At 47.3% G+C, this 17,656-nt stretch overlaps 2 protein-coding genes across 11 annotated transcripts; one reads left to right on the forward strand and one right to left on the reverse strand.

Moving 5' to 3' along the window:
* Positions 1-85: 85 nt before the first annotated feature.
* POMT1 (protein O-mannosyltransferase 1) lies at positions 86-13,824 on the forward strand. Of its 9 annotated transcripts, none has more exons than XM_015279448.4 (22): positions 86-315; positions 753-876; positions 1,797-1,940; positions 2,203-2,309; positions 2,909-2,959; positions 3,304-3,450; positions 3,839-3,950; positions 4,634-4,699; positions 5,269-5,362; positions 5,827-5,982; positions 6,594-6,724; positions 6,957-7,052; positions 8,372-8,464; positions 9,286-9,382; positions 9,483-9,575; positions 10,062-10,182; positions 10,525-10,622; positions 11,126-11,239; positions 11,707-11,833; positions 12,242-12,419; positions 12,624-12,815; positions 13,048-13,824. In XM_015279448.4, the coding sequence occupies exons 3-21, from the start codon at positions 1,819-1,821 to the stop codon at positions 12,793-12,795; spliced, it is 2,175 nt and encodes a 724-aa protein (XP_015134934.1). In that variant the 5' UTR covers positions 86-315; positions 753-876; positions 1,797-1,818; the 3' UTR covers positions 12,796-12,815; positions 13,048-13,824. The 9 variants fall into 9 exon arrangements, with proteins under 9 accessions (XP_015134934.1, XP_015134933.1, XP_015134935.1 ...); XM_015279447.4 differs by having other exon boundaries at positions 86-210; XM_015279449.4 differs by having other exon boundaries at positions 86-189.
* UCK1 (uridine-cytidine kinase 1) lies at positions 13,825-17,364 on the reverse strand. Of its 2 annotated transcripts, none has more exons than XM_001235115.7 (7): positions 17,247-17,364; positions 17,000-17,159; positions 16,725-16,821; positions 16,511-16,653; positions 16,330-16,424; positions 15,791-15,839; positions 13,825-15,366 (listed from the first exon to the last, which is right to left on the reverse strand). In XM_001235115.7, the coding sequence occupies exons 1-7, from the start codon at positions 17,331-17,333 to the stop codon at positions 15,179-15,181; spliced, it is 819 nt and encodes a 272-aa protein (XP_001235116.2). In that variant the 5' UTR covers positions 17,334-17,364; the 3' UTR covers positions 13,825-15,178. The 2 variants fall into 2 exon arrangements, with proteins under 2 accessions (XP_001235116.2, XP_024997285.1); XM_025141517.3 differs by having other exon boundaries at positions 16,725-16,872.
* Positions 17,365-17,656: the final 292 nt, after the last annotated feature.

Below are 17,656 nucleotides of genomic sequence, written 5' to 3' on the forward strand. Positions count from 1 at the left end.
TACTATAGCGACGTGACGCACCGTGTCCCTGACTCGCCTTCCGCTCTCTGCGTCTGACGTCACTTCCGGCGTAGCGCGGCGGGCTGAAGCACTTCCGGCTGCGATCTCTTCAGGTTGTGGTCGTCCTGGGCTCGCTGCCCCTGGGGCGTGGAGCTGTGCTCCTGCTCCCCTTCCACCCCCATCGCCTCTGTAAGGCTTGAAGGAGTGGGGGTAAGGCCTTGTTCCCTCGAGGCGGGGCTACGAGGCCTAGTGGTGAGGGGGTAGTGGTCCTACCTCACCTCGGAGCGCTCAGGGCGGCCACAAGGCCACTTGCAGGTGGGGTTGGGGGGGACGAGGGAGGGTGGGTTGGGAGTGGAGCTTGGGTGTGGGGCCAGTGGGCCTGCTGTTCCCCATAAATCTCAAGAGGGGAATAGCATGGTGAGGGACATTCAGCATCCTGCTGCACATCTTCAGGCTCCCAGCTGGGCTACAAGGCTGAGGTGTGGTGGCTCCATTCACCTGTATAGGGCTCTGGCAAGTATACAGACATGGTGAGTGGCTGTGATGTGCTCCTGCCTGAGCTTTGTGAGGCGTGGGACTCGTTTCCTTATCGTAGTTCTCTTTGGGGTCCCAGGGCTTGCACTCATCCAGAGACAGAGGAGCAGTGGCAGGGTGTCTCCGGTGCTGATGGAGAGCCTGTCTGTGCAAGGGTCTTCTTACCAAAGTCTGTTCCCCAGGGCAACGTGTAGCTGAGCAGCACTTCTGTTTTGTAGGTAGCAAGAAACAAGGACGGTGGCACTGCATTTGGTGGTGGTGATGTGCTCGCATCCTGCTTTGCTCACACCTGATGAAAGCCATGCAAAAGAATTTATTCCAGTAGCTTTTGGTGATACTGAGGTGAGGAGCTGCAACACTGATTCCCTGGTATTTCCTGACAGCACGCGTAGCTTCTAGTGGTTCTGCTTAGAGAACAGTTCAGTCCTGCATTCTGCAGCACTCCCCCAATAGGCTGCGCTGTAGTCCTACATCACCTTCAGGTTTCCCATAGGCAGCTTTGGGGGAGTGTTTGTGGGTCCATCCTGTGAGCAAATACACCCAGTTTGCAAGGAAGTAACCCTTCTTTTTTTTTTTTTGTGTGTGTGTGTGTGTGTGTGTGTGTGTGTGTGTGTGTGTTTGAGCGTGTGACTTTTCTATCAGCAGCATCACTTTGGGCTAAGAGCATTGCTTAGCACAAAGAGAGGAGATTTAGATTAGATGTTGGGGAACCACTGTGAGGGTGGTGAGGTGCTGGCACAGGCTGCTCAGAGAAGTTGTGGCTGCCCCATCCCTGGGGATGTTAAGGGTCGGGTTGGATGGGGCCCTGGGCAGCACTGGGATGTTAAGGGTTGGGTTGGATGGGGCCCTGGGCAGCCTGATCTAGTGCCTAGATCAGTGCCTAGATCAGCCTGATCTAGTGGGTGGCAGCCCTGCCCACAGTGGGGGGGCTGGAACTAGATGATCTTTGGGGTCCCTTCCAACCCAAGCTCTTCTATGATTTCAGCTTACTATTGAGGATAGAGACCTACATGCACATAGGAGTAGGGCAAGTGAAAAGTTAAGTGTGGGATAGAGGGCAGAGGGTAGTTTAGTAACTCCATTCTCAGAGCTACTGCGGCAGCTACAGCTGAAAACACACATTGAAAACAAGAGGACAGAAGATAGTTACCGTGAGCTGCCAGTAGTGGAAAGTGGCAGTACGTGCTTGCTGTCAAATGATCTTCAGCTAGCAACCAGATTTTGAGTGAAATGGTGATTGCTGTGCTTCTCTGTTCTTGAAGGCTTGGACAGACCTTTGACAGGATGTTGGGATTTCTGAAGAACCCAGTTGTGGTTACTGCAGAGATAAATCTCAACCTTGTGGTGCTGACTGTCATGGGATTAATAAGCCGTCTATGGGGGCTTTCCTATCCACGTGCTGTTGTGTGAGTAGAGTAGTTTTGTTCCTACTAGAGCAACACAAACTTTTATTTTTTGAGCATTTTTGGGTAAGAATAAGGGGATGAGAGAGCAGAGGATGTCTCCGTAATAAAACCCCGAAGGGGAAGATAAAGGGGTCAAAGCTGCCACACTGTGTTGTATCGTTAGCTTTCTGCTAATGTTATCAGTGTTTCTTTCTCTAGTCTTTCTGTAGCCAGCAGGGTCCCTGTAATTAGACTTGATGTGTCTGTGTCTCTTGTGTTTCAGTTTTGATGAAGTTTATTACGGCCAATTTGTTTCCCTCTACATGAAGAGAATCTTCTTTGTGGATGACAGCGGCCCACCGCTTGGCCATATGCTGCTGGCTTTGGGAGGTAGGGTGCCTCCTGAAATTGAGCAGTGTCTATTGCCCGTTGCTCTAGAAGAAAGAAGTGCTGGTTAGAAGTTGTCAGATCCTGTCACTGGGAAAAGCCCGAGGCAGCTGAGAGATTCTGATGTAGAGAGAATTGGTATTTCCTTTATTTAGTACTGGTACAGGACTGCTGCATGAGGACTGGGGAAGTGATGGAGACAGGTATCCATTGCCTCACTGATAGGCAGTCCTTTGGGTGAAGGGGAAAATGAGAGCTGCTACTGACTAGAAATAGTAGGCAGCAAGCAGACTTTGAGGCCTAAGTTCCATTCTGTGGTTCGGAAATGCACAACATAAAACTGACTATATGGGAAGGAGAGATTAAATATGCATATAACTTTGTCACTGAGAATCTGTTGTTCCCACTTTATATTCATTGTACCTCTACGCATTGTCAAGCACTGCTGCAGGCAGAACATTACAAAAGAGGATCCTTTTGGGAAAGAGGGCTTTCACGCATAGACGAGCTGTGTGTTTGCAGAATTGTTCCAGGACCAGTTTAGCACCTGTTTTTATACTTGTTTTGACCCTGGAAGTTCTGAATTGTTGCTTTTGTTGTAGGTTACTTAGGAGGATTTGATGGAAACTTCTTATGGAACAGGATTGGAGCTGGTAAAAGCTGATCTTCACTGTCTCATTCTTTTGGGAAAAAGGTTGTATTTCAGCAGCTGACATTCCTTTTGCCTGACTAGTGGAAAAAATGTTTTATCTGACACCTTCAGTTCTCCTCTGAAGTAAATCGTCTTCAAGTCTCTAACAGGAATTTAAGATATTATGTTGCTATAGCAACAACTTTTAAAATCAGTTAAAACAGTTTAAGCAATACAAGCCTGCCAATAAGGTGCTAAAAGCAGAAGTTAAATTCAACAACTCATTGAGTGTAGTTGTATTGATCTGGCTTATCTGCAATTAACATCTCCCATAGCTGTGTGTGTAACTGTTCTCTCTGATTTCAGAATACAGCATGAACGTTCCTGTGTGGTCCTTGCGGTTCCTGCCAGCACTGGCTGGTGCTCTCTGCATCCCCTTAGCATACCAGATTTTGGTAGAGCTGCAGTTCTCCCACTGTGCTGCGCTTGGAGCTGCTCTTCTGATTCTCTTAGGTAAATTTGTTCCCCAGGGCCCTGTTCTTCATACAGGGAGAGAATAGTCAGTTTTCCCTTCTGAAATTGTAGAGCGTATAAAAGGAGTGCTGCCTTGACTGTTGTTACCTTTACAGGCACCTGTCTGAGTCTCACAGCACTGATTTCTTTGCCTCTTGTAGGCAAACACAGCAGCTTTCTCTGCCTCTTGGCAGTCTTTGGAGACACTGCCCACGTACTTTGCTCATACTGGAAAGTTCTTGTTCCTTTAAACCCAGCACCCCTGTATTGTAGCCAGTAGGACTGCGTGTGAGTTGGCTGTCCTGAAAGGGGCAGGCAGGTCCTTCTGCTGTGTAATGTGCTTGTTTGAGGTGCTTTTCTAATGTTGTGTCTGTTTCTTTTCTGGCAGAGAACTCTCTGATCACTCAGTCAAGGTTCATGCTTCTGGAATCCATATTGATTTTTTTTATCCTGCTTGCAGTTTTGTCCTACTTGAAGTTCTACAATTTGCAGAGGCACAGGTAAAGCTGAGTTGTCTCCCATCCTTTTGGATATTCTTGTGGTTACTCCTTCTGCTATAGATTCTGTTGTTTTTTTCATGAAGTTACTTTACTTTACTGTAACTCACCTCGTACGGCTGCCCCAGGAGTTTATTCTTCTGAGCAGAGTTGGGCTCTATTTTAACTGGTACTAAGGTTGTCTTTCTATTTTATAATAAACATAAAATCCGCTTGGAGCATTTCTTTATCCACCCGTTTTTTAAATTTTAACATTTCCTTCCATACACAGAAACACAGATGTTAAATACATCATTTGTGCTCCTTTGTTACCACTGAATCTGGGGATCTTTGTCTCTTTTCTTGTGACTTCATACGTTCTCTGATCCTTGCAGAGGATAAACTGATGTAATCTTGAGTAAAGTAAAATCATCTGCAAACTGAGCCTAGCACGTGACTTTATGCATTTCTTTTATGTTTAGTATCAGAAGGGAGATAGCGTTTGGTATTGCTTTTCAGAAAACAGGGAGGTACATTTGAGAACATCCTGTAGATCAGAGTTTGTGGTTTGGGAGGTTCAGAATGAGATACCTCTGAGTAGAATAAGGAATAGCAGATTTGTTTTGAAGTCAAATGCCTGAATTCAGGATCTTGAGAGTGTGCTCAGATGTCACTGTAACATTGTTCCCTTTGTCCTTTTATTGAAGTTCCTTCTCCGGAGGGTGGTGGTTTTGGCTTCTGTTGACTGGAGTAGCTTGTTCTTGTGCTGTTGGGTAAGTGGTGGCACGTTGGTCTGTGCTGTAGTAAGCTCACATTCCTGCCTGCCATCTGAGCCATCAGTGGTGCTTCACGTTTTCAGGACTTGTTCTTGGTTCTGTTCTGAGCAGGTATCCTCATGATTTTTTATGAGTTAGACTGCTGGTCAGGCCTCAGTGGGCTGTACCAGGCATTAGGGGGTACTATCTAAGTGCTTCGTGGAGATGGCCTTATGTTACATGATATCATCAGTGTTTCACCTCTCCCTGCTCATCACCTCAAGCTTCAGTAAGTCTGAATTTAGGGACTCAGTGTTTCATGATGTGCCACTTTGTTATCAGGAGGGTTCACTGCCTTTGCTACTGTGGTTATTTAATGTAATGAGCAAACAAATGACATCATCAAGTATTATAAAGCCTTGAAGCTTATTTATGTTGTTGTACCAAACTAGTCATAAACCTAAGTCCTTGGACTTAAATGCATCTGGTTTAAGAGAAAGCTTGAACATTTACATCCTGTATTAAATAATAGCCATAGATTTGTGTAGTTCTTAACCCTGTTCAGCTTTTGTGCATTCTCTTTTCAGAGTGAAATACATGGGCCTGTTTACCTATATGCTGCTCCTGGCCATTGCAGGACTCCACTTCTGGCACATGTTAGGAGACCGGAACTTGTCAAATGTAGGTGGTGCAACATGCAAAATAAATCACGTATAACTTAGCAGAACAGGAGCCACCTGGGAGCCTTGCAAGCCCACAGATAACAATGCTGGCTGTAGCTGTTTTTTACTCTAGCATTCCTTGTTGTAGCCTGCAAACCTTCATGTCACAGAACAGTTTTTCAGCTCAGTAGCTGGGGAATATGGAGTTAAGTTTAAGAAAAGCATGTGTGTCTGACTGGCTTTTCTGCTTTTATCTGTGCCTTGCTGATTTGTGGCTCAGAATCTGTAGTGTTTCACATAACTCCTGCTGGCTCCAGTTCAGATCCTCAGTGGAGATTATCCAGCTGTCCTCCATGTTACAGATGAGTAAGGGTGACTGGGGAAACTCAAGCATAGGCAAACAAAGCAAGGCAAATGCACTGATATTTTTAGGATTTTTAATACTTGGAGCGTGAAAGCAGTGAGTTCTCTGTGTTCTTCTAGGTTTCCTTGGTGTGCCATTTTCTGGCTAGGGGACTGACCCTCCTCGTCATCCCAGTGGCCATGTACCTGTCCTTCTTCTTTGTGCACTTGACTTTGCTGTATCGCTCTGGGCCTCATGACCAGATTATGACAAGTGCTTTCCAAGCCAGCTTAGAGGTAAGGGAAATGTCCTCATGAAGCAGATTCCCTAGGGGAGAAGGGGAGGAAATGTTTCTTGTGTTCACTGTTAGAAGAAAGGTCTGCGTTCTTGTTCCTTTGATCCCACATATTTGTTCCCTTTATGTCATTTTATTACTTTGCTGCTGTGGTATGGCTTTAAGTTAAAAAAAAAAATGAGGACTGAAATCGTAATAGCAGATGAAAGGCTTCACTCTTAGGCTGAAGATCTATCCCTTCCTACAGGAAACTCTGCAGTGGTTGATACAGTGCTGAACTCTTAATTGAGTTCGTGTCTTAAGCGTAAGGTTAAAATGCAGGATGATAGTCTGAGCTTCTATAGAAAAGTACTTTGTCTATTGAAATAGCATGAAGCAGCAAGGAATATTCCATAAGATCCTATTACAGGCTTTCGTGTATTTACTTTCTCCTGAAAATGGTGCAAGATTTGATTTTTGTAGATAACATCAGATGAGAAAGCATTGTGCTAGGATACTGCTGTGTTAAAGTGACAAGTGACTCTAAATAGTGTTTGAACAGCCTCTAAAGGCTGTTCAAAACAAAAGGTTGTTTCTTTTTATTTCCACTTATCCTGTCATTATGCTTCCCAGGGTGGGCTGGCTCGAATCACTCAGGGCCAGCCCTTAGAGGTGGCCTATGGCTCTCAGATTACTCTGCGGAACGTGCTGGGCAAGCCCATGCAGTGTTGGCTCCATTCTCACACGAATACTTACCCCATCAGGTGAGAAATCTGGTTGGTTCTGTATTGTTAGGGTAAAAGTATGCTCTGGTTCTATCTCAGTTTGGGTCCTGGCAGTCTCTTCATTAAATCTTTAGAGGACACTACGAATGCATGGCTTCTCTGTGCTCTATAGGGGTGGAGCCAGTGGTCTGGTGCTGGTCTGTATTGCATTGACTGTGGAGCACAGAAATGTGCTGTTACATACCTGTTTTTTTTTAACACTTCTGTAAAGGTATGAGAATGGCCGAGGGAGTTCCCATCAGCAACAGGTGACCTGTTATCCCTTTAAGGATGTGAACAACTGGTGGATTGTCAAAGATCCTGGAATGTGAGTATGCAAAAGATCTAGATACCAAACTGCTTCAAGCATGGCTTTGATATAGAGGCCATATGTGATCATGAGCAATCAATTTCAGCTGCAGAGCTGGTGAAGGTGGCTGTTTGCACGGTGCTCCTACAGGGTAGAAGCATTACTGAGGACTTAGAAATTCTGTCTGAACTGCATCTGCCCAATTTGTGGGTTGTGCTATGCATAAGGGGAACTTTAAAGAGTTATGAGACTGATGGGAGCTGTTCAGGTGCTTTGCATGAAAGTGGAATTCTGCTTTTTGAAGTGTGTGAGCCGTGGCATTTAGAGTGTTTTGATGAGTTCTATCAAACTTGAATGGGTCTCAGAAGACAGTAGAAATCATTTCTGCGGAATGAGTATTTCTTTGTACTGAAAATGTGGGGTGAGCTTCAGAACCTGCCTTATCAGGAGGGATTGCAAATGGATGTCTGAGCTTGAGAGGGCTTGGTTTGTGCTAAAGCATTTTGCCATTGTCACTGTCAGTGAAGGGCAGGGCTCTTTGTTTTTGCAGCTCTGCCTCTGAAAGCCCTTGTGTGATATCATTGCATACTGCATGATCAAAAAGTTGCTTTTGTAGGTTTCCTATGTTGCTCTGGGAACTGTATAAACAGTTCTACCCAAAGGACTGTGTACCATTATAAATCGTATCTACAGTGGGGAAGTCTGTCAGTAGTGCAAAGCTTTCAAGTGGGGACTCTAACAGAATCTTTGTGAGAAGCACAGATACCCAGTATCTACCTAAATTTCCTCAAATTGCCTGGGAGGATGTGAAGTTCTGCTGTAGAACAACAAAGTACAGGCAGCAGTTGGGTGAACTGAGGAGTTCCTCCTTGCCAAAACATGTGTTAGCCCTGTCCAGAAGATAAGAGTTTGGTCTCCGTGGTGGAAATGATAGCCATTGATCTCTGTTGTGGTCCTGCCAACAGTGACATCAGTTGTAGTAACAACGCCTGCCAGACTTCTGAAGCACTTACAGTTCACAGAAGCCACCCAACAGCTGCAGTGTGGGAATAATCTGAACTTGTTTCTGACTGACCTGAATTCGGACCACTGACTTAATGGCTGGGGTGTTGGTATCCCATTGCCAATCCCCTGAGTCATTCTGCCCTTAATTTGCCTCTGCCTCGATGAGCTTTCTTTCCATTCTGGTGTATTCTGTAGATTACTTGGTTTTCCTATCTTAATGCCGACATATCTGTCCCTACTGCAGCATCTTGACCTAACAGTTTGCTCATGACAGGGTTGCATAATTCAGAAAAAAGAATGTGACCACTTCCTCTCATGTGTTACTGCACCAGGCAGCAGCTGGTGGTGAGTAACCCACCCCGTCCTGTCAGGCATGGGCACATTGTGCAGCTGGTCCACGGCATCACAACTCGGTACCTCAACACGTGAGTCCTTTCCTTGTCCTTTGCTCTGCCAAGATTTTGGGCTCATTCTGCTTTGCTGTGTCTCAGAGTGGCTGCTCAGGGGTTGAAGAGGAGTGACCTTTGCATTCAGATACACCAGAAACTGGTAGATTCCCAAAATGGTGGGGCTAGGAGTGACATTTCATGAGGATTCACAGATTCCTAAATACATAGATCCCTTGGTGAGTCCTCACCCTTCCCCCTTCCCTGCCTCCTCTCCAGAATACTCAGGCAGTGTTGTGGGTGACAGTGAACTTAAAGTTAACTTGCTGCCTCTGCTGACTTCACCTGTGTGAAGGGTGCACTCAGAAAGCTAGGAGGATGTGTTGGAGAATTCAGTGTGCCATGGCTCATTGCCACGGATCCTTGGCTGTTCTGCAAAGACTGCAGTATGAAAGGTTGCCTCCTGGCTGCTTCCAAAAGGGAGTCAGTCGGCATTGGAACGTCGCTCTGATTGGGAAGGGGGGGGCATTCTGCATTCTGGGTTTTTGCTGTGTTCCTTCCAAACCCAATTTGTTCCTTTTGGGAAAAGCAAGTGAACAGCATCCCTGTTTGTCACAATCAGTGCTTGTTCTTCAGCCCAGGGTAGTAGTTGTCTGTATGGGCTTCCTCTGTGGCTGCTGCTGGCAGCTCTTGGTAGTGGGTAGTGTTCTCTTTCAGAGTAAACAGTGTAGTCTTTTTAAATGGATTACTTGGGTTATATGCTTTTTAACTGAGCCAATCCAGTTCCTTTATGGGTACGTTTTTATATGAATTTGGGAAATGGTATTAGAGGATCTGAGGATGCTTACTTTGTCTTACAGGCATGATGTTGCTGCCCCTCTCAGCCCCCACTCCCAAGAAGTTTCCTGCTATATTGATTATAACATTTCCATGCCAGCACAGAACCTCTGGAGAGTGGTGAGTAGGGTAGAGTCAAAGAGAAGGGAAGAGCTCGTCATTTTTTTCACCAGAAGTGGCTGAGACAAAAAGCCAATCAAAAGACATCTGACCATTGCAGGAAATCGTCAATCGGGAGTCTGACACGGATGTGTGGAAGACCATTCTGTCAGAAGTGAGGTTTGTTCACGTGAACACCTCTGCAGTGCTAAAGGTGAGTGGATTTATGTTTATTTGCCAACAGTTTTTCCTCCGTGCAACTCTCACAATCTCGTAAAATACTGATCTCTCTGTTCTGAAATGCCTAAACAACGTGAAACAAACGTAAATTAATTCAGGGAAACAGTGCACTTGCTCAGTGTGGTCAAAGGGCAGCATGTGTTTCAGGTAGTTGCTTCATTTTTTCAGCATGCAGAGCTGTCCTGCTTCTCAGAAAGTTACGGCCACTGTACACAAGTGAGCCGTAGATGCTGAGGCTGTGTGTAGTATGTGGCAGCAGATGGAATAGTGAAGGATCTCTTCACAAAGTTGGCCAGAATTGCTGACTTCCTGGCTGTAGCATCTGTTCAGATGTATTGCATGGTGACTTGTCCTGTACTTTGTAGCAGGGCCTTGCTGTGATGGGCTGCACAGCCAGGCCGAGGAACTTCCAGCCTGAGGTTCAAAGTAGCAGGACTGTAAGTTGCACTTTCACTTTCAGCTCAGTGGAGCATCTTTACCTGAGTGGGGATACCGGCAGCTGGAGGTGGTTGGAGAGAAGCTGTCCAAAGGCTACCACCAGAGCATGGTGTGGAATGTGGAAGAGCACAGATATGGGAAAAGTATGTCTCAGCCATGTTCTCTAAGCATGGTTCTGTGACTGGGGAGCTTCCTGTGGAGTACAGTGGTGGAAGGACTTAGTCTAGCAGAATTGGGACAGAGTGGGTGTGTTCCCAGGGTAACTGACATGGTCCTAGCCACACTCAGCCCAAGTAGTGGATTTGGGCAGTTTTTCAGTGAGGAGATTTACAAATCTCCTCAGAGAGCTCATACAATTGGACTGCACAGTGCTGAGGGGCTCCCTGAAGTCTGAGGAGCCAGGGGTATATCATATGTACCCTCCTTTTCTGGGTTTCTGGCTGTTAACGTTGTTACTGTTTCTGAGCAGTGGTGTTTTCTTCCAGGCCAAGAGCAAAAAGAGAGGGAAGTGGAACTCCACTCTCCCACACGGATGGATATAAGTAAAAACCTAAGCTTCATGGCAAAGTTCACAGAATTGCAGGTAAATGTGTTTCTTTCATCCTTTCTTTTGTTGCAGGGCAGGAACCAAAGCACTTCTGCAGACTCTGAGACTGAGAGTTCATTGTTTCTTCCTTGCTGATAGAGTAATTTAGCTTCCTTAGTGAAGTAAAAATCTGAATGCTCTTAAGCATTAGATAGCAGCACAACTGTGCTATTGAGTGATGAGTACCCAAGTGACCGTGTAAAAAGAGAGAGAAGGAAGAGCAGCTGGGCATGCAGAAGTTCTCTGAAACTGAATTGCAGTGTTGTTTTGTCAGCAGTCTCAATGCCCCTTACTGACATTTCAGAATTTCACTCAGAAAAGTGCACGATCTAAGGACAAATAAAACCATTTTATTGATAAACATCCAGTCTTAATTACAAACAGTCTTTCTCCACACTCAGGTTGAGAACATAACATCTTACATCTAAGCTGTTCATCTATGCCTGCTATCTCAGCCATTGCTCTCATTCTGAAAGCCTTCTGTTTACTTTTTTTTCCAGTGGAAGATACTCACATTGAAAAATGAAGACACAGAACATAAGTACAGCTCCTCTGCTCTTGACTGGATCACAATGGACACAAATATTGCATACTGGCTACATCCAACCTCTGGTGTGAGTAGCAGAGTGGGAGTAAGCATGAACCTGGTGAAGAAAGTCTTCAGTTCTGACTTGTCTGAGTGAGAGCAGGGTTGCAGTTCTGTCCAAGGAGTTGGTGCAGGATGGGCTCTTACTGTGATAAGAATTTTTATCACTTCAAAGCAAGCAGCTTTTTCTTGAGAAATGTTTTTTTTTTCATTGTTTTTTCTTTCTGTTTTTTTTTTTTTAAAACTGCAGGTTTATAGTTTCTATTTAGAAGATGAGTTGATCTCCAGTAGCATCCTTTAAATGCAATACATTACAAAAGAGACATAAAGCAGCAAAGTTCATCAGCTTTCTGATAAGGAAAGAAAGATCACATTACTAGCCATGTACACTATGAAATTTAATCTAGCAAGTATATAAAATATTGATAATATTTTAACTTACCTAGAACTGCAGTGCATTCCTACTTCTGGCTTATACCATCTTCTGTCTGGCAGGCTCAGATCCATCTCCTTGGGAATGTTTGCACCTGGGCTTCAGCTAACATCGCTGCTGTGGTCTACACATGTCTGTCCCTGTGGTACTTGATACGACGAAGAAGAAAAATCTATGATATTCCTGAAGGTCTGATTCCATTGGGGGTGTCTCTTAGTCTGTTATGCTTTAATGGACCCAAAGCCATGGTTTTGTTTTGTTGCTGTCTGCTTGATTATTTTAGCACCTTTTCCTGTTCCCTATCCCTGACATTTTTGCTTGTGGCACACAGAGATTTTGGTCATTGCTATGTGACCATGGCCTCTTGAGACTGTATAGGAGCCAGCACAGTGTTTGAGTTATTCCCTGGATGTTAAGAAACCTCCAGGCAGCAGATTTGGATTGTACTGAGACCTTTTGTGATAGACTTAAAGGAGAGATAGATAGTGACTGTGTGGAGAGAGGTTTATTTCAAACAAACCCTGACCTTTGAGAGACATAAATGTACAGGGCCAGTGCTCCAAGATGTCAGTCAGAGGTTTCTCCTGTCTCCTGCAGATGCATGGCAGCTGTGGGTATCAGCTGGGCAGATCTGTGTTGGAGGCTGGGTTGTGAATTACCTGCCCTTCTTCCTGATGGAGAAGACACTGTTCCTGTACCACTACTTGCCTGCCCTCACATTCCAGATTCTCCTGATTCCCATCGTATTACAGCATCTCAGCGATCATCTCTGCAGGTATGTGATTCTTACAGAGAGACAAGTGACACAGTTCTTTTCTCCAGGGTTGGCACCTTGGCAAGCTGCTGCAGGAGGGCAGTGTTATTTCCCAACAGTTTCATTTTCCTTTAGAAAGGATAAGCCACATTTACGTCTTCCTTCTGGATGGAGTGTTAGCTAGCATCGATGTAATCTGCCTGCTCTTTCCCTCTCTTGTCCCAGATCTCTGCTTTCCAAGAGCATGTTCAATGCACTGATTGTAGCCTGGTTCTCCTCCGTGTGCTTTGCCTATCGCACGTTCAGCCCTGTGACCTATGGGGAGCCCCTGTCTGTTGCTGAGCTGAAGGACCTGCGCTGGAAGGACAGCTGGAACATCCTCATCCGAAAACAGTGACACTGGCTGTCTTGCTGCAGGTAAAAGGCAACACACCTCTTAGGCAAAGCCAGGAGTTTATTGTATTGCTAGCGTTACTGAATTTTTTTTAAGTCTGATCAAATAATTGATAGTAACTGGATCAAGCTATAGCAGAAAAAGAAATAAAAATTCTTTTTGTACAGTATCACAGAGAAGTTCTCAGTAGTAATGTAGTTGTTAAGAGCACAGTTCCATGGCCTGCTACCAACAACAGCTGTATTGTATTTACAGAGCTGCAGCACGAGTTGAAGGAAACATGGGGACAAGGAAGCGTGCTCTGAACTGCACACGTTGGTTCAGGTTAAAAACATCGTGGGTAACTCAGCCTGACTTGCAGCAGCAGGGAAATGCACAGGGTAGCAGAAGGTACGAGTTAAGGACTGGGGCTTCTAACTGGGATTGTCTGATAGCTCAGTACGCACAGTCCCTAAGGGACACAGTATTTCTGCCACAGTTGATTTTATTTATTTAGTGTCTGCAGCAGCCAGGAGATTGGAGCTGACCAAGAACCCCAGTCCTAAACAGGCCAGGATGCTTTTTACTGTAGCATTCCTTTCTGCCCTAACAAATTCTATTCCAGGCTGCCTTCGTCTTCTCTCCATGAAGAAGGTATGATCAAACACTACAGCTATTCAAAGTAGGATTTAGTCACTGTGATGCTCCTCCTTAGAGCTGCACTGACTGCTAGTGCTTCAGTGCAGTATCTCACACTCTAAGCCCGTCAGTCTGACTTATAGAAATGTAATGTTGAAGGACAGTGCTCATTAGCAGATAGAAAACCTTTACTCATGTCCACTGCTGACAGTGGTTTTCACACGCAGACTGCATTTCTTGCTTTGTTTTTTCTCTCTAAAGCTCAGCCATTACAGAACTAAAACTAATTTAAACAAGGTGAGAAAGAACTGCTGATTGTAAGAGCATCTCAGGAAGCATTTCTTTTCATACATTTGTGTTGGTGTAGTAGAAGTAACACAAAAACCTTTTATATAAAATGGCCGTTTCTGTTCATTGTTTGTTCACGTGTTTATTAGCCAAAGTTACACACCCATAACCAACACAGCCAGGTTTGTTTAGAAAAAAATCAATCATAAAATATCAAAAAGTCCCTCTTAGTAACATTTCCCCCCACCCCATTCTTAAAATTACTCTGAAATTACAGACTTGAGAAGGATGTAACAAGGACGTTCTCAAAGGCCCAACTTCATTTCACATTCTTTGCCACAAACTTTATGTTGCTGAAGTTATATGGGGTAAATTGCAGAAATTGGGATGTCACTGTTTGTACTTCCAGCCTCTAATCTGTTAGGTTCTGTTACTGTGGGCTTTTTTGTTGTTGGTGTTGTTAGAAAATCAGAACATTCATCCATTTAGTCACTGTGGCCCTGGTTGATGGTAGAACCACGTTCAGATAGATAGCTGTCTGTGGCATCACAAGGAGGGTCCTGCAATTCACAGCTTTCTCCTTGTCAGTTTTACCACCCAGCTCTGGAAGTGAATGGATTCTGCCCAGCAGAATCTGCAACTGACACTACAGAAATGCCCTAGAAGACACTAACACTGACAAGGTCAAGCTTCTGTTTCCATGAGCAACTCAGTCCAGTTGGAGCTCACACATTCAGGTAACTGTGGTAAAGGAAACACTATTTGGGTACAAAAATAGAAGCCTTCTCTGCATACAGCACAGCAAGGTGCAGTAGCTTAGAAAGGTATCACTTTGTAGGAACAAGAACCACACTACTTCTTGGGCCTGTCCCCTCAATGAAGACTAAGTTTCCATTTGTTCCAGACTTCTAACTTGGAGAGATTCCTCTATGGTCGTGCCCATGAAGTTGTGTTCCTGCCCCCACAAGCTGCTACAGGTTGCCAAGGTTGGCCAGCAGGAGAGCAGTGTGAGAACTTAAGGGTCATAGCAAGGCAGGAGAAGAGTAAGGACCGTACCTGCTTGCTGAAACAGACTGTGAGCCTGTTGGAAAGAGAGACTGTTCAGGCTGTTAACCTCCCTGCTAAGAAAGAGCATCATCAGGGAAATGGGGTCTCTTGCTAAACACCTGGATACTTTCAGGATAAACTTCAGCATTAGATTCCATTTTGAAAATTAAGAAGGCAAATAGAACTGCCTTTAAGGAGTTGATTAATAGAACAGATTAATAGACAGACATCTCAGGCAGGAAGGGTAAGGGTGGTGGAGGGGAGAGGGGCCACAGTCCAACTCCTTCCTCTCTGCGAGAAGTTTCGCACCACTGTCACCTCTGCTGCTATGATGATTTGAAGGGCACTTCAGCAGGCATTTTGCTGCAGTCTTTCTTTCCCAACGTTGTCTGCAGTGTTGGTCTGGAGCAGAGGCAAATCCTTCAGACTCGGGTTAGTGCGGACGGCTGCTGGACTCCAGATGGGACCGCTTGCCAGCTGCTAACACACTGCTGCTCTCTGCTTGCTCGGAGAACGGGCGCTTGTAGGTCCGACCGTGTCCATTCACTGCCCCTCGCTGCCACTTGCAGATGTCTCCATTTAGGATGTCTTGAATGTGCTGCACTATGAGGTTTATAGCCACTGCAGAGAGAGGAGTGGGAAACACAGGACACGTGTAAGCCTTCTCAGCTGAGCTATCTAGAACACGCAGAGCATCCAGCCCCATCCGACTCAGGTTTTAAGAAGCCTTCAAATGAAGCTACGCCAACCCTCTGCAGTGAAGTCAGACCTCAGCAGAGACCAACAACTGCACCATCAGCTTTGAACTCAGTGTCCTGTTTTGCATCTACAATTGCTTATCACTCGTTCCAGCCCTCCACAGACCGAGCAGCTGATAATGGTGGTCAGGCGCTGAGCATCTCCCCCTCCCCCCCAGCAGCCCTCCAACAGAACACAGCACACTCAGCAGTGTGCCAGCAGCGTGCTGGTTGCCACGTGCTCTCCCTCCCAACCCCAGAGATGGTCTCCTCAGAGAAATCAGGCAGAGAACCGAACTCCCTTTTACCCATGTTGTCAACTCCTCGGGGGATGATCACATCTGCATACTTCTTTGTCTGCAAAACAGCAATGGTGGTGGAGAGCGTTAATGGGAAAAGCGTGTGTTGTTCTTATCGAAATCTGAGTGCAAAGATGGACGGAGTGTTAAGCCCTAGTGTTGTGAGTTAAAGCTGTCTATGATGGGAACATCTCAATCATGTGACCACCTAAATTACTCCTGCACTGTACAGCATAACGAGCAGACTGTGGTGCTCTGCCCCTGGGTTTCTGTGCTGTCCCCTGCTGAGAGCAGGCTGCAAAGCAATCTCTCCTACAAGACTTAAAGAATAACCTTAGAGAGGGATTTCTCCGTCCCAAGGGAGCCGTGCCATGAGAGCCACAGCAATGAGAAGGTGAGCATTCCGCTACAGGTTTCTGCAGTGCTTACAAGCAGGAGGGACCTCCGGCAGTGGTTATACATCCCAAAGGCCATTCCCGCACCTACAGCTCCTCCCCGGGCGCCCCTCTGTGTCTCCCCAGCAATCAATGCAGAGCACTGCTCGGTACCGGCAAGCAGAACTCCTCGAAGGCGGGCTTCACGAACGTGGTGTACTGCGTGAGGATCTGCTCCAGGTCCCTCCCGCGCTTCATATCTCGCAGAACTGAAACGGGAAGATCAAAACCCTGAGCCGGACGGCGGGGACGGACGGAGGAGGCCCGGCAGAACAGCGGCCAACGGGGGGCGTACCTCTGCGGGACAGCCGCACGTCGGAGTCCGTGTCCACAAAGAGCCGCAGGTGGAACATGTCGCGGATGTCCTGGTTGTAGAACACCAGGATGCCCTCGAACAGCACCACGTCGGCCGGGTACACCACGGTGGTGTCGGGCATTCTGCCGGGAGCGGCGCGGCTGAGCTGCGCGGCTCCGCCCCGCCCCGCGCGGCCGCCCCGAACCCCGCGTACCTCGAATGGGTCACGAAGTCGTAGGTCGGCACCTCCACCGTCTTCCCCTCCACGATGTTTTTTAGGGTGGCGCGCATCAAATCGTTATCAAAAGCGTCTGCGAGAGGGAAGGGGGAGCGAGAGGAGGGTTCGCTGCCGCTCGGACTGCCTACAGCCCAACGCACAGCGCGGTCAGGCCGGGAAGGACCGCAGGGATCGCTCGTGCGCAGCGCAGCGCGGGGCGGGACGGGACGGATCGGATGGGACGGATCGGATCGGATGGGACGGGATCGTACCCGGGTGGTCGAAGTTGTACTGCCCCTTGAGCGCCTTGCCCTGCTGCTCGGCCGTCAGCACCTTGTAGAAGCTGTCCTGGCTGAGGATCAGCACTTTGCGCTGCCGCCGCTCCACCTCGTTCTGCCCCAGCAGCTCCATGATCTTCTCGCACACTGTGGACTGAGGGCAGCGGATCAGCGCGCGGCGCCGACGAACCGAACCCCCATCGCCCCCCCGGCGGTACCGCGCGCCCGGAGCCGCCCTCACTTTGCCGCTGGCGGTGCCGCCGCTGACGCCGATGAGGAACGGCTTCGGGTGCGGCCGCTCGGGCTCAGCGCCGCCGGCGGAGGCCATGGCGGGCGCGGGGCGAACCGGGCGGAGCGGCGCTGCCGCGGGGGGCGCTGGGAAATGTAGTCCGTGGGGCGGGGCGGGGCTTACGGAGGGGCGGGGCTTAGAGGGGGCGGGGCTCTATGTGGGGGCGGGGCCAGGCCGCGGGGCGGTGCGAAGCTGACGCGTGGGGCCGCGACGGGGTGGGCGGTGTATGGGGCGGTGCTGTGGGGCTGCAGGAGGCACAGAGTACATAGAGGGCACCTGTGTGTCGTCACACGCGTGCGTATATATGGCTACATCATGTGTATCCATACATGGAGGCATGTATCTCAGTAGGTGTGTGCAGA

The sequence above is a fragment of the Gallus gallus genome, chromosome 17 (genome assembly GCF_016699485.2).
Source record: "Gallus gallus isolate bGalGal1 chromosome 17, bGalGal1.mat.broiler.GRCg7b, whole genome shotgun sequence".
NCBI classification, from domain to species: domain Eukaryota; kingdom Metazoa; phylum Chordata; class Aves; order Galliformes; family Phasianidae; genus Gallus; species Gallus gallus.